This window comes from Lontra canadensis, unplaced genomic scaffold, assembly GCF_010015895.1.
Source record: "Lontra canadensis isolate GAN:19392208 unplaced genomic scaffold, GSC_riverotter_1.0 scaffold63, whole genome shotgun sequence".
Lineage (NCBI taxonomy): Eukaryota > Metazoa > Chordata > Mammalia > Carnivora > Mustelidae > Lontra > Lontra canadensis.
Window position 1 is genome coordinate 4725711 of NW_022631057.1, and position 17503 is coordinate 4743213.

A 17503-nucleotide genomic window follows, 5' to 3' on the forward strand; every position below is an offset into this window, starting at 1 on the left:
CCTTTATAAAATGACAAAAAATTCAAGTTATTCTATCAATTTATTTCCAAGGAGAGTTTATTAACAAAAAAATAAACAGTATGTCTTTTTCCAGATTGTTCATATACTTTTACCTCTCTACTAAATGTTCTCAACAGTTCATATACTTATTAACTTCTCTATTAAAAATGATTGGCTAGAAATCACACATTTAAGACTTGGTTGTTATTTATGGTATTCTGGAAAGTGCTTTACTTTCATTCTTTCCGCAAAATAAATGGAAGAAAATAGAAAGAGAAACACTAACTTCTATATGATAACTATTTAGCATTCTGGAACACTTGTCAATCCAGAAAATAATTTTTTAAGCCCCTAAACTATAAAGAAAATAAATATCATAAAATTTCAGAGCAGTTATAGAAGGATCAGTGTCTTATTTAGAGTTGTGAGGAATAAAAATAGCTCTCATATTCAATTCTCCACAGGTCACAAAATGTTTTTATACCTACATCCCCTTATTTGAGTTGTGTTTTTATACTCCCAAGATAGGTAAAGCAGGTAGTATCTTAGGCAGCACAGTTCAATGAGAAGGAAGTGGACTTTGGAGTCCAATGGTCTGAGGGTTCAAGTCCATTGTATCCTTGTAAACTATGGCATTTGGGACGAGGTCTTTAACCTGGCTGCTACAATGTTACTTAGTACAGTACCTAGCACATCAAGACACACCAAAAATGTAAGTTATTATTGTCAGTAAATTACCAAATGAAGAAAGTGAAGATTCTGAGGTGGCACAATATTTGCCCAAGGTCACAAAGATAGCAACTGAGAAAGAATAAGAATCTAGGTATTTGAATTCTTGGTTCTGTAGTCCTTCAACTCTGAAATTCTACCTCTTAAGACTGTTAAATAAAATATGATAAAACAGAGATTTCCTCTGTATCACTTCACACTAATTACATTAGAAATGAAAATGGGCTGTTCAAAGCAGATACCTTGAGAAGAAACAGTTCACAGAATCACCAATAATAATCCAGAATTATATGCACAGGGGAAAATGGAAGTCCTTACATAAACTGCTTGAGATGATGGGGACACATGTGGTACGATATAGGTAGAGTCCTGTTAAATTTTTTTTAAAGATATTTGTTTCTCTAAATTTAGAGCTTTTCAAATGGAAGGCTTCTATTCCCACAAAATTTATGAGACAAACGCATTATTTTTAAAAATACTGTTTAAAGGCTGTTTTTCTTCTTAAAAATGAATCTGAATGCCAAAAAAAAAAAAAAAGTCCGAGTCCTTCCTAAAGTCACTGGATTATGGAAATAAAAAGCATTATTGAGGAAATTCCTAGCATTGTTCTCATTAAACATATGAGTGGTTTTCTCACACTCAAGGACAGAATATCTTTGTCTCTCACTTGTCCAAAGACTTCTTCCTTAAATATATTTGTTTAAATTCCAGAAATTTGTAGTTATTTCTCAAAAAATATATAAATTTACTTAAACTGTTCAGTGAAGCCAGAAAAATGCCATAAAGTGGATGACTACCTACTATCTCTTCCAATCCCCTTGGTGCCTCGGTCAGTACAGGAAAGAGAGAGAAATAAATAAAAGACTGATCAGATTATATCAGGAAACTAATGAGGAAACAAATGCTAATGAAGAATAACTATATGCTTCTTTATAAAATCAATCTGAAAATGTTTCTCCTTTGAAAGTTTAGATAGCTGGAAGTGGATTTAAAAAACTAGCCTGGTTTTAAATGAAAAAAATATGTAACCCTCCCCCCACCACGTTCTTAACTACTCAATATTCCTTGGCTGCTTGTTCACAGACCAATATTTTTATTTACCTAATTGTACCCTTTGTCCTACTTACGTCCACTTCTATTACCTTTTAGTCTCTATATTCTTCCCTTTACATACTTCCTGATAATACTTCTCTGTTAAGGCTGAATATTCTACAAAGGTCTCATGAAAACATCAGGAGTAACAGGGATTCCTTTAACAGTCCTGAGCACAGGAATTCACAGGACAGAAATCAGTTTTTGGAAATCTGTATGCATTCACAGTCTTTAGCCATAGTTCTAGATTCAGTGTGAATCTAGATTTTCTATGTATGACTGTCTTGCTTTGTATATTCTTATCAGAGCCACAACAATTATGAAGTTCCACCGTGCTCATATTCATTTTATCATCACCGTGCATACTGGCAACAAACAGGATACATAAACTGTTACTGCAATGGCACAGAAAGGGGAGAAATTAGATGCTTCTTCGAAATTTCCTAATTATTTTTGCTTAGCTTTAGTGAATGTTGATTTTTCTTATGGTGATCTTTCTTGGGGCTTAGTAGAAAAATCTTCAACGGATAATCACAAGACAGGAATTTTACTTTTATCCACTCAGAGTGGAGAAGGCTTGGGCAGTGCTCTTGTTTACTGAATGTCTTCTAATTAAGAAGATTTCTTATCATAAGAAAGCAATATATTATAGTTATTAAAGTAAGAGCTTTGAACGCAGGCAGATACATGATGAGTTCAGACTCTAGCACTACGCTGTGTGACCTTGAGCAAATTGTTGAGATAAGTGCCCTTATAAAAACGGGGATGGGTAATCAAAATACCACAGGGGCTCTGAGGATTAAATGAGATAAAATTTGTAGGCTCTTATAAGAGATTCTGTCACATATTAATATCAGTAAGAACAATTATAATTATTTTTACTGTAACTATGAGAGAAATGAGTTATAATAGTTTACTTCTTTGAAAAATAGTTTCATATCACAATACAGACATCTTTCTTTATAAATATAGTCTAAATGACAAATGTATAATGTTCTTTTATATATCATTTATAAGAACATTACTAGTTTTTATTACATTCATATTTTTATTTAAAATCCTAATAAATTGTGCTTTATATTCTTCTAAGAATAATCTCTATATATCTCTAAAATAATAACCTAAAATACAATGATTAAAAAATAACACTTGATAGCCAGACATAATTTGTAATATACTTTCTTGCTGTACATACTGAAATTAATACTTGTTGAACTATGTTTTCCCTTTCATTCACTATTGCTCCCGCCACCACCAAATTAAGATAAGCATTCAAAACTTTTTGCATTTTAAGAAAGAACACGAAGTGGTTGGCATGAAGTTGTACTGCAAATGTAGCCATCTCTAAGTCAGATGCCAACTGGTGATCAATATTCCATTCTTTTTAAATCATGAGACCTTTAATGAAAGATTTTAGCAACCCCTCTCCCACCAGAAAAGCCACCCACCTATCCTCTATGCTAGAACAGAGGTATCTGGACCAATGGTTAAGACTACAGAATTCGACTCTACAAAACGATCACAGTTCTACCCCATTACTGTCACAAGATGTCATCTTCAATTCCATATATGATACTAGCCCCACGGGTCATAAAAATAATGAGACAGCAGTTATATAAATACTGAATGGATGCCTCAAGCAATTTGTCCATGAGCTGACAATATTTTGCTTGTCTGAGTTGAAAAGTAAAAAAGCCTTATTTTAACACAAAAGTTCCATTGAAGCTAAATTTTTACCCATGAGCTGAGGAAAGCAAGGAGCTTGGCTTATTCGCTGAGTCAAGTAAACTAAGTTTTTCCCAAAGCTAAATGCTTTCAGTGAAATGCTATACTTATGTCAGATGAAGGTCCATAAATGCTCGGTTCATCTCTACCTCTTTTAATGAACAAATTTTCTCAATGGTTTTTGTATTTCGATGGTGCAAAAATACATCTTATTTAAGAATAAAATTAAATTTGGGGAAAATTGTAGATGCATACTTATTACTATTTGTCTTTTCATGTCTTATTTATCTTTTCTAGCAACTATTTATTCAAACACACACTAAAGACATCTCTTCCCTAAATTAAACCTACAGATAAAAAATTACTATTATACATGGTGAAAATGAACATACCAGAGATTTTTGTTTGTTTAGTTCACCCTGTACCTGGAACAGTGCCTACTATATATGTAAACACTTAGCACAACACCAGCTGAATGAATGAATGTGACATTTCAAGGACTCAAGCAAAATTCTCTGCCAGAGTCAGGACTATATACTGAAGCAATTATGTACAAGTACCAGTTCATAAGTCATTAACTGTCTAGGTAATCGTAATGTTGTTTGAATACTTACATATGAAACACTGTATTTGTTTAATTATATTAAAGTGCATTATATTAAATAAAAATGAGATATCACCTAGCTTATGTTTCACACATACAAAATAATACGACGCCTTCCATTTTTTTAGTGAGCACTTTTTACAGTGACAAGTGTAAGCACATGGGATGGTAAACTGAAAAGTCTTTTCCTCATGCTGCAATGTTCTGCAAAGCAAAAAAAAACAAAAGGCAAAGACTACTATAACAATACACTTACTTAAAATGTAAAAGCACTGTGGTATTCAAATCTTTTTTTAGATTATATTATCAAATATTTCAACTATAATCTTAGTTCTTTAAATCTTACTTAGTAGCAGACAACACTCGTCAGGATGAAAGACAGGAAGATACAAGCTAAATGCATTTCTGTGACATTTATTTCTACTAATATTAAAAGATTATTCAAGCAAACAGCTACCAATTCATGAGACCATCTTAACACCTTGAACAATAAAATAAGTTAACACCATAGCTCTTATAAGATCAAAAAATATATCTAAGACATTTTATGTTTAAGAGAAAATAGTTCCTTATGAAGTAGATTCTATCAGATACGAGTGTAAAAATCAAAACAATTGTTACTCAGAAAATGGATAATCACACTGGAACTAGTCTTTACCTCCACAAAAGCCACCAGAAGTGATTTCCTCTTCAAATACATCAGAAAAACCCCTTCCTGAATTTAGTTTTGCCAGTCGACCATCAATAAACTGAAATTAAAAAGTGTCAAATATGTTAATTTTCACTTTCTTCATAAAATTAATTTTACTTACAGAAAAAATATTAATATCAGATACTTATATAAATATAAATTACACATATATATGTATATACACACATATACAGATACATGTCAAGAAAACTCAAACAATTAAAATAGCCCAGTAAAATAACAGCACTTTAGTTAAATCAGAAATGTATGGTACAGACTGTGACTTCATTAACAAGAAAAATAATGTACGATTTACTGGCACTTGGCTACTTTCTATTTTGTCTATCTGTGCCATCTGAAATTTGTACCTTTTGGATTATAAAAAATGTTATAAATGTTTTCAGGTTTCTCCATCCATAATGAAGGTAAAGTATCTTTAAGGTCCCTTGCATAAAAGACAAAGGGTAATATAAGAAAGACTTAAATGATGTTTGAAAGATAAACCTGAAGATTTGGAGATTAATACAAAATGTTCACTTTCATGATGGAATTAATCCTGGCCATAATTTTTTTACTCTGGAAAATTTAAATTTAGCCAAATTAAAATAGCTTGACTTTTAAACAATTCTCACTCTGTCATAGTTCTAAAAAAAAAGTTTTCTATTTAAACGAACAAAACTAATTTAAAGAAGTTCTATAGAGCAATACAGTATTCCTCAGGTAGCATTTTAAAAATTATTTAATGGCAGTAAGTTACATCAGTTTTTTAAGACTCTGAGACAGAAATCTCTTACAAGCCAAAATTAAGAAAGAAACAAATGAAATCAACACAGTCCTGTTCAAAATGTGGTTTAACTACCTTATATTATCATAGAATAATTTTGAACCAAAATGTTAGAATGATTTAAACAGATGTAGCCTAAAAGATGTATAGTACTGGCTTTTTTTTTTTTTAAGAGTGTGAGTTGCTCTCATAAAAATTAAAACTTTTTGAGGGTAGGGACCACAGATAACCCAATTTTATATCCTCATTATGGATATAATGGAATAAAAAAGTTTCCAAAATTATAAGCAAATATGAACAGGAGTTTGGAGAATGAAAGGCTTGTATCACATTGCTGCTACTTATTAGCTTTATGATCTTGGGCAACTTGCTGTCTGTGAGTCTGCTTCCCCTTCTATAAAATGGGAAAAATAATAAATATCTTATGGCGTTTTGTGAGGGTTAATTGAAACAATATGAAGTACCTAGATTGCAGGCAGAGAATAAATGTTAAATACTAAAGTCCACCTTTTCCCATGACCACCACCTATTCGATCTCTGTCAATTTACGGATTTCCTGAGTGTAGGATTACTGTCTTTCTCGTGTACGTATCTTGAATACATGGCAAAAGCCTCACATATAGTTTGAAATGAATGTTTGCTGAAAGACTCACGTATACTGAAACAATGTGAAAGGCATGTGTACGTAATTATTCATTTCACTGTATCTTGAGATAAAAGGTAAAAACAATCTTGGCATCTTCCCTACATATGATAAATGGTTAATTTGAAAATAAAGTGGTTTAAAATGCTTGCAAGATTTCACTTTCATATATTTTCAACGCAGCACTATAAATCAAACTAAAGTGATCTAATTTGATGGACTAAGTATCATTTTGAAGCAAAAAGGTGAAGTAAAATGATAAATTTAAAGCAATATATTACTGACAAATGAAGCAACTAAGACATCCTTTTAAAGGACTTAATTTGCTTTAAAAGATTAAGACTTCAAGACTTTTTAAAAGGTTTTCATTTTTATGTTTACTAGAAATAATCCATCCATTTTAGTTTGAGTGGAATAGTTCAACATCTAAAAGGAGATAAATCCCCAAACTATTTACTGATTATGCATTTTTGAGCATGAGTAACTACTTCGTGTTACTGAACTAGTGAATTGAGCCAATAAAAATTAATCACTTATAAAATGCCTCATGTTATCAACTGACTTTACAAACAATTCTATCAGTGACAATCAGACATTAATCCACATGCATACTTAATGCAAATGTTTGTTCTTAAAATAAGAGATGGATTTTGTGCACACACACACACATATTCTATATACATACACACAAATATAGATACCCAGGGATAAGCTGAGAAGTGGCATTAATGGAGAAAAACATGCTTAAGGTAACAGTTTTCTAAATTTCTTTTTCTAGTTTTGATTCAGTAACCAGTAACACCTTTTTTTCTTTTTTTTCCAAGTGGAGTTGGGTCATGGTCACTCCATTCTAGTAACTCTGGAGGATTTCATAGTAAGTAAAAAAGACCATTTTAGCTATTTTGCATAGAAGTAATTTTGAACTAAAAAATACTATCTGTAGGAAAAGCTAGAACTAAAATGGGCTGTAACCTTTCAGTTGATTACCCACCTAATTTAGTAAACACATATCTTTAGGTAATTGGAAGATGTAAGTTTTAGAAGAATTAATTTGGAATTGCAAGTAATGACAAGTAATACTTAATAACAACGAAAGTGCTATAGATATAATAGATAGACATAATAAAACATTAAGGTGCAAGTAGATTTTTAAAAGAATTTAAGAGTGTGAATTAAGATGATGCTTTTTACATAAATCTCAATATTTTGCTTTTCATCTCAAAAGTGAAAATTTAAACCTGGACCTAAACATGCTAAATAATCACACCAAAACATAAGTAACATAATTGGAAATTTCAAAAAAAAAATCATAGACATAATTCTATAGCATGGAGTCTATAATTTTATTATAAATTATAAATAAGTCATTCATATAAGGATATATATAATTATCAAGATCATTAATATTATTCCAATTGCAAGAATTGCATTTTGTTAATCCTTACAACACAATCTTAAAGTAGTGTGACAGGTTACAAGAGAAATGTTTTTAAGCAGTAAAGCTACTTCCTGCTACTCTTTTTGACAGTTATTGCTAAGGTTTTTCAAAATGTTTTTATCTTCAAATAACTATTTTTTTTAAGATTTTATTTATTTATTTGATAGAGAGAGAGATCACAAGTAGGCAGAGAGGCAGGCAGAGAGCGAGCGGGAAGCAGGCTCCCTGCTGAGCAGAAAGCCTGATGCAGGGCTCGATCCCAGGACTCTGAGATCATGACCCGAGCTGAAGGCAGAGACTTAACCCACTGAGCCACCCAGGCGCCCCTAAATAATCATCTTAATAGGAAGTTAAATCCATTTAAAGAAATTATCTATTGTTTTAAATGGACTTCAGTAAGCAATACCGTTAAATAAAAACAAACATTCACCATATCAATTTTCAAATAAGATATATATGTTTTAAAAATACAATAAAATGTAAAGAATAGACTTAGAGTTAAGCTTCTTTCCAAAAAAATATAAAGAATATGTTCTGATTCACAGAATAAACTTAAATATATGGCCCAGCAGATTATGCATCTTTGCTCTAAAAGATAAATTGTATGTTTCTCAGTTCCTTAATTCCTCACCAGTCAGTGCACTTCTGGCATTTACTCTAAAAATCCAAAATAAGTTATGCTATTAATCAGTGTTCTAAATGCCTTCAGTGGTGTGGACATATGTTATATAAATATTTAATTGTAATTAATCCATCAAAACTCTGAGGATGACAATAATTAAACTGTATGAGTCTTAAACGATTTTTAAAGATTTTGACTTTTTTAAAAAGAGCTCATAAAAAAAACATTGTTCTGAGGAAAGAAAGTTAGTGGTGCAATTCTTTATCAAGCTGGGGAAGTAGGAAGATGGAGTGCTGTTTTTTGTGCTAACACGACGGTCTTATTACTGAAGCAAAGCAGCAGAGGCGGTGGAGCAACACAAAAAAACAAATCAAGACTCCCCAACTCCTTTTTCCGCCTGGAGGCAAAATGAACGTGTTTCAAAATTTACCTCCTATAAGAAATTCTTCCTGCACAAATGTAAGATAACCAATCTAATAAAGGCTTGAGAGCTAGAGAAAAAATACATATTTAATGAGTAGAAATCTTCAGCAATTTAAAGAAAAAAATGTTAATACTGTAAAATGTATTAATTTTTTAATTTAATTTAATACTTTAAAATGTATTAATTTATAACAGATCCTTAAAATTTCCTTTCTATATAATGCTTTGGGCTCAAAAAAAAAAAAGTAGTCTAATTTAAATATTCCTTCTTATAAATGCTCAGTAAACCTTGACAGGTTAGTGAAAACTACACTAAAGTGTTACAATAAATTAAGTCAACAGATATTTATAGACACCTGCTAAATGTAAGGCATTCAGTGAGTCACTATATATATAAACACAAACTGCTATAATAAATGGGAATGAGGTAGGCCAGTTTAGAGCTCAACCAAAAGAATTAAGTATATGAAGCAATAGAAATAAACTTATCTTTATTCCATCACAAATACTAGGCAAATAAAACTGTAAGGATATTAAATTACACTGCAATGGTATAAGGACCAGGAAAATATTTTGAAGGGTATAAAAAAGCCCATTCAGTGTGTTTTATTATTGGAACTAATAACCTAATAAACATTAACGGAACACTATCCTCTAGGATATATCAACAGACAGTCTTTAGATAATTTGCAACAAAATCAAGTCTGTTAAACTTCATGGCCACCAGACCAAAGAATCAATTCAATCATTCGATAAATATCTAATTAGATGTTTACTATATGCCAGATACTTTCCTAGATGCCTGAAATACAGAAACAAATAGAACAAATATTCCAGACTTCGTGGGCTCTCTCTCTTTTTTGCTTGATGAATCTAACTAAAGGTTTATTGATTTCATTTATCTTTTCAAAGAACTAGGTCTTAGTTTCATTGATTTTTCTATTTTTTTAAGTCTCTATTTTCATTTATTTCCTCTCTGATCCTTATTATTTCCTTCCTTCTACTAACTTTGTTCCTTTTCTAGTTCCTTTAAACTTAAGACTGTTTATTTGAAACCTTTCTTGTTTCTTGAGATAGACCTGAACATCTCCTCAGACAAGGGCAACAAAAGCAAAAATAAACAAATGAGACTATATCAAACTAAGAAACTTTGGCACAGTGAAGGAAACCATCAACAAAATGAAAAGGCAACCTATTGAATGGGAGGAGATACTTGAAAATGATGTAACAGATGAAGGGTTGATATCCAAATTACATAAAGTTCTCATATAACTCAATAATAAAAAAACAAAAAATCCAATTTAAAAGTGGGCAGAGGACCTGAACACACATTTTTCCGAAGAAGACATACAGACAGACAATAGACATATGTAAAGATGTTGAACATTACAAATCATCAGGGAAATCCAAATCAAAACAATGAGATAACACCTCAAAACTGTCAAAATCGCTATTATTGGAAAAAGAAAAGAAATAAAAAGTACTGGCAAAGATGTGAATAAAAGGAAATCCTCATGCACTGTTAGTGGGAATATAAATTGGTGCAGTCACTAACAGTATGGAGTTTCCTCCAAAAAATTAACAACAGAACTACCATACTATTCAGCAATTTTACTTTTGGGTAATTTATCCAAAGAAAATGAAAACGCTAATTCAGAAAGATATATGTACCCCTATGTTCACTGCAGCATTACTTAAAATACCCAAGATAGCAGCAACTTGTGTCCACTGATAGATGAATGCATAAAGATGTGGTGTGTGTATACACACACACACACACACACACACACACACACACAACGGCCTATTATTTCTTAGCCATAAAAAACACATGATATCTGGACATTTGCTACAATATCTAGATAGTCATAGAGGGTATTACGCTAACCGAAATAAGTTAGACAGAGAAAGACAAGTGTCGTAAGATTTCACTTACTATGTAGAACCTAAAAAACCAAAACAAATGAACAAACAAAACAGAAAGAGACTCCCAGATCCAGATAACCAACTGGTGATTGCCAGAGGGAAAGGTGATGGGAGCACAGGTGAAACAGGTGAAGCGGATTAAGTACAAACTTCCAGTTATTAAATAAATACGTCACAAGGATGTAAGGTACAGCATAGGGGATACAGTCAATAATACTGTAACTTTGTATGATGACAGATGGTGACTTGACTCATGGTGATAATCATTTCATAATGTATAAAAACATCAAATCTCTATCTTGTACATCTGAAACTAGTATGTCAATTACAGTTCAATAATGACAACAACAAAAAACCCTTCATGATGCTTAAACATCTGGGGGGAGAAGGGGAGTAGAAGCATGAAATAAAAAAATGTAATCAATTATGTAGTGTGTTAGAAGGTGATGAGTGTTAGAAAAGAGGAGAGACTTGCATAAGGAAGACTGGGGAGCCTGGGCAAGGAGATCCAATTTGAAATAGTGTGGTCAGGGCAGATATCATGAAGAAGATGACAGCTGAGTCAAGCCTTGAAAGCCGTGAGGAAGAATGCCACATAGTTTATGGGAGAAAGGGATTCCAGGGCAAGGGAGCCACCAGCATAAATAACACCCAGAAACAGGAGCAAGCATATTATCAGTAGGCTTGTAGGAAGCTCCAGGTGCAGAGAGAAAACCCAGCCAAGCATGAGGACTACTCTCACTTTAAAGTCATAATCTGCCATCTCTAATGTGCTCCGAATGATGCCAAACAATTCTTTTTTTTTCCTAGTCCATTCACTCTCCCAGCTATATCTTCTCCCTTCTTAAATATCCAACCACTTTCCTCATTTTTTTTTTCTCAGCGGATGACCTTGCTTCTTAATTTCACTGAAGCGGGAAAAAAAGACCTGAAGTCATTAAAAGAAAAATTCTGCAAATTCTAAGCATCCCATTTATCCAGCCCCTTTACCTTCTCCTCCTCCCATGCCTGTGCTTTCTCCCTTGTGATGCAGTAACTGTGCTCCTCACCAAGACCAAGTCCACCAACCATTTTCCCTCCTTTTTCCTGCAAATAGCTTTCTTTCTCTACTAGATCTTCCCACTGGCCTGCACACATGTTATTTATTCTCTTGACCCCTTTTACTTCTCTAGCTATGTCCATTTCTGCACTGCTCTTTACAGTAAAACACAAAAGAGCTGTCAGGACTTTGGTCCCCACTTCCTCTTCTCCCATGCTTCAGCCATAATCTCTGCCTCACTATTTCAGCAAGCTTGCCCTTGCTGATGTCAACAGGTCTCCACTTCGCTAAATTCAGCAGTCAGTTTCAGGTCTTTATTTTAATTAACCTGTCACGAGACTTTGACAGTGTTGACCCCTTTCCTCTTTGGTATTCTTTCCCTACCTGGTTGTGAAGATACTTTATTATTTTGAACCCTCTCCGGCCTCACTGGTCACTCACTCTTTCTTGGCCTCCTCCACCATTGCCTCCTGTTATTTTCCAGTTCCTGGGCTTCTTGCCATTTTTCTGTACAGCCACTCCCCTGATAATCTCACTTGTCTCCAGTCTAATGGCTTTAAATCCTAACCCTATGCTAATGACTCCCAAATGTCTATTTCCAGTCTAATTTTCTCCTCTGCCTCATTTATCCATTTGTTAACCAATATCCTAGTTGGATGTCTAACAGATATCTCAAACTTCACATGTTCAAAACTGAATTCCTCTCACCAAAATCTTTCTTGTCCCTATTCTTCCCAATTTCAATAGAATGACAGCTACATCCTACCAGTTTCTTGGATAAGAAATCATGAAAACATCTCTGAGTTTTCTTTCTCTCACACTTTATACTAAATCTTTAAAAATATCCACTGACTTTATCTTCAAAATGGATCCATAACCTGACCAGCTATTATCCTATCTTCCATAAGCCAGTTCCTAAATGCTATGACTTCTCACCAAAATTATAGCAATAGCCTTCCAAATCTTCCTCTCTGCTTCTGTCTTTGACCACCCTATAGGAAGTTGTTCAAATGCCACATATTCCGTGAAATCCACACTGACTATATTCCTTCCTAACCCCCAGGGAACCCTCTTTCCCATTCTATTTGCTTTTCTGTAGTATTTAACATCTTTGAACATTCTACATAACTTATCTATTATCTGTCCCCTTCGTACTAGAAATAAAAGATTTGCAAGATCCAATATTTTTTTGCTTTGTTCTCCAATATATCCCAGCATCCAAAACACTGCCTCATACATAAGTAGACACTCAAATTATACTGTTGATTTGACAGAATAAATAAAGAATACTTAGATGAATGTTTCCAAAGCTTCAGTGTGTATATTGCTATGTATTTCATTAATAATGTAGATTCCTGGGTTTTAATCCAGGTATCTTGAATCAGAAATTTTGAAGGTGAGACTCAAGAATATCCACTTTTTTAAAAAGATTTTATTTATTTATTTGACAGACAGAGATCACAAGTAAGCAGAGAGAGAGAGAGGGGGAAGCAGGCTACCCGCTGAGCAGAGAGCCCGATGCGGGGCTCGATCCCAGGACCCTGGGATCGTGACCTGAGCCGAAGGCAGAGGCTTTAACCCACTGAGCCACCCAGGTGCCCCAAGAATATCCATTTTTAATAGGTTTTTTAGATAAATCTGATGCAGATGGTTTAAGAGCCCACTTAGAGAAACACTGTTTAAAATACTAATTGAAGTAGGACGCCTGGGTTCGACTCAAATCAGGACTCATATTAGGATCCCAGGGTCCTGGGATTGAGCCCCAGGGGCTCCCTGCTCAGCAGGGAGTCTGCTTCTCCATCTCCCTCTGCCCCTCCCCCTATACCTATACCTTTCTCTCTCTCAAATAAATAAAATTTAAAAAAGATACTAATTGAAGTAAGTGAGCAAAGGATGCTGAAAAATAATGTATTCCTTGTCCTGATAAGCTATCTCTCCTTATGGATTCCTTCCTTCTGCCAGTAAGTCTCCAGATCTCCCCTATGTCACATTTTATTTTTATTATTTTTTCACGTTATAAAATCAGTGCTTGATATAATTACCATCTCCTAATGATTCATATATCAAATGTTTCCTAATACTCCAAAGCTGTTGAATCTTTAGTGCATGTGTTTATCTTAGCTATAGATTACATACCATATAAAGTAACTATCATGCTTCTTTTAAAAAAAGATTAATAGGATAATGTAGAAATTCGTACGATTTCTTTCTTGCCCATAGTTGATTTAATTCCAGTGCTAGGAAATGCCAAGTTCTTTCCCTCCTTTAGGGTCTTTGCAGTAGCAATTCCCTCTACTTGAAATGATGATCCTTCCAAAACTAATTCCCTTCTCAGATTTAGCTTAAGTATCACCTGAATTATCAGTAATGTCTTTTCTGATCCTCTGGTCTAAAATTACTCATCCAATCAATAACTCATACCCTCTGAACTTAGTCATTTGCTGCTTGTTAACCCATTCCCTTCACTAGAAATAACTCCCGTGAATGCATGTTACATGGCTCTGAGTCTCAAGTGCTTGAAGTAGCATTATCTGACCAAAAACAAATGCTCAGTACATAACTGTTAAGGTGAATAAACAAACAAAATGCTTTCAAGATAGTATAGGCACAGAGAAAGGAGTACAGACCTAGTGAGTGAGAGGAAAATCAGGCTTTAGACAGGTGAAAGAAAACATAACAAAGAGGTAAATTATAGTAACATAGACTAAATGCTAAAACTCAGATATAAACAAAGCTCCAAGGGAACAGAGGATGTAAGGGGGAAGGTTGGTTTGGATGGGACTGACATTTGAGCAAGCTATGGAAGAATGACAGCAGATTAATACTGGTTTCATGGTACAGAATATACAAAACCTTATGCTGTGAAAGGTATATTTGAAGGGATATTCAGCGTATTTGGATATTGCATTAGTATAAGAAACTGAGCAAGGATTTAAAGCCCAAAGAGAGACAAAGCATCTTACAATGTGTGCTACTCTGAGAGAGTGGCATGCTAGGATACAAACCCAGGTCTGCTGGATTCCAGAGCATTCCCGAGCCAATGCTATTAACAATGGGGTAGGCATGCAATTAGGGACACATGATGGTGAGACCAGGAATTCAAAGTCAAAGGATAAATACAGTGTATTTAACTGAAAACTTAATTTTACTTGAAGATGAAGGGAGAAAAAAGGTAATCTAACCAGTAAATTGTTTAAAATATTTTAATTTTAGGGCGCCTGGTTGGCTCAGTGGGTTAAGCCTCTGCCTTCAGCTCAGGTCGTGATCTCAGGGTTCTGGGATAGAGCCCTGCATTGGGCTCTCTGCTTGGTGGGGAGCCAGTTTCCCCACTCTCTCTGCCTGCCTCTCTGCCTACTTGCGATCTCTGTCAACAAAATAAATAAAATCTTAAAAAAATAAAGTATTTTCACTTTACTTATTTTATTATTTCATTTTTCTTTTAAAGATTTTATTTATCTATTTGACAGCATGATCACAAGTAGGCTAGGCAGAAAGGCAGGCAGAGAGAGAGGGAGAAGCAGGCTCCCCACTGAGCAGAGAGCCCGATGCAGGGCCCGATCCCAGGACCCTGATATCATGACCCGAGACGAAGGCAAAGGCTCAACCCACTGAGCTACCCAGGTGCCCCACATTTTATTTTATTTTTTTGAAGATTTTATTTATTTATTTGACACACAGAGAGATCACAAGTAGGCAGAGAAGCAGGCAGAGAGAGAGGAGGAAGCAGGCTCCCTGCTGAGCAAAGAGCCTGACTTGGGGCTCGATCCCAGGACGCTGGGATCATGACCTAAGCTGAAGGCAGAGGCTTTAACGCACTGAGCCACCCAGGTGCCCCCAAATATTTTCATTTTAAAATAAAACAGCTATACTGTGGTACAGAATGCACAATATGCATGAATGTTTCTGAAAATTACAAATGGCTTCATTAAATGTTGTGCTTTTCAGAGGGCTCCTATAGCCACATTCCCATTCGTTTTTAAAAACATTCTCTTCCCCCACTGGGGACATTTTGTTGGATGGAAAAGTTTTTTCTAGACACATTTGTATTATCTTGAGTCAGGTAGGAAAGAGTTTTGGAAGAACAGTAAAAGAGGATTTTCTAATTTGAATATGTATCTATACTTGAATTCCTTACATGTTATATATATCTTGGTTGCCAGCTAAAGAAGGGTCTATATTCATGGAGATCTCGTAAGTTTGTAGTTCTAGACTAGGCTCTTGGATAAACACAATGAACTCAGCTATGGTCCTTAGCCAGGAAAAGTGTATAATAAAATGAGCAGAAAAAACTTTATTTCCAGTGGCCTTAATAACAAATAATATATACAAGAAAATAATTTCCTTTATTGTGTTAGCATAATATGAGATAAAGGTAAGAGTCCTAGATACAATAGCTTAAATCTTCATACAGCTGCTATCTAAAGAAACAGGGTGATGTCAGGGCTGTGGATTTAAGAAGCTGTTTCTGGGAATCCTTCCAAATCCATTATCTAAAGAGGAATTTATCCAAATGGAACCTACCATCATCCGTCTAAGCTATGTTTATTTCAAAATATCATGGAATGTTAGAGCCAAAAGGTATCTCAAACTTAGTGACCTGTCAGTCTCACTCATCATACAGAAGCAGAAACTGAGGCCCCAAGAAGTTAAGAAGTCCACTGTCAATGAAAACCGCCTATTATAGGCTGATCTAGAAACAAACAAAAAAAATGATGTTTTTACATAGTACTTAAATAATTCAAATAACAGTAATTTAAATAATTAAGTTTAAATAATAATGATAAAGCAAACTACCAAAACATTCCCTTCCTTAGAAGGTCCATCCTTGAGTGTCCCTTTCCTCCACAGAAAAGACCATAATCCCTTCAGCTTATCTTCTCCTTGCCTGCTTTTATAGTTTTATCACACAAATGCTTCCCTAAATAATATACTATTTAATTTTTTTGTTGTTAAACATCACAGAGAGGAATCATCATAGTAATTCTTCAGTGATTTGTTGTTCATTTAATTCATTTGTAATCAGTTTTGCTGCAGCTTATTTATTTCCCTGCGTATAATGTTCTATTGTATGAATATAACCATTTGCTTATTTTAATACTGATGAATATCTAAGATTATTGCCAATATTTTACTTTTATGAGCAGTGTAGTAAATGATTTCTGGTGCACCACTTAGAGTGGAATTCATAAGAAATTTGCATGTTTAACTTTCAGTGCTAGTTCCAAAGTGTTTTCTAAACAATTTGTGCAAATTTACACTCCCATGAACAGTTAAAACTTGGTGCCTTGCTCCATGTCTTTCCCAAATTTTGAGATTTTCGGGTTTTTAAAATTCAGCCAATGTGGTATGAGGTGCTATTTTTTCTTTTAAATTTTATGTTCTCTAACCACAAATGAGGTTGAGTACTTTGCATACTTTTATTAGTTATTCAGGCTTCTTCATTTGCATATGCTAATTCAAGTCTTTTTGCAGAATTCTATTGGATGGATATGCTTCTTACAGACATGTAGGAGTTTGCTTTGTTTTGTTTTGGCTTGGTTTTTAATTCTAGATTCTAAATCCGTGGGTGATTTATATGTATTACAAATATGGTGTTTTTTAATAACCAAAGTTCTTAATTCCAGTAAAGTCAAATTTATGCCAGCTATTCCATCATGTCTTAAGAAACTTGTCTCTCCTCTTAATGTCAAAAAACAAACTGAGGGTTGCTGGAGGGAGGGGGGTTGGGAAAGGGTGGTGGGGTTATGGACATTGGGGAGGGTATGTGCTATGGTGGGTGCTGTGAAG

General features: G+C 34.1%; 1 protein-coding gene across 2 annotated transcripts in view; it reads right to left on the minus strand.

The window, feature by feature from the left end:
* Positions 1 to 17503, minus strand: part of DENND1B (DENN domain containing 1B) — a 242907-nt gene that overhangs the window by 44133 nt on the left and 181271 nt on the right. For both annotated transcript variants that reach the window (XM_032878198.1, XM_032878197.1), the window contains one exon: positions 4809 to 4899. In XM_032878198.1, the coding sequence (XP_032734089.1) occupies positions 4809 to 4899 (91 nt within the window). The remainder of the gene's footprint in view (positions 1 to 4808; positions 4900 to 17503) is intronic.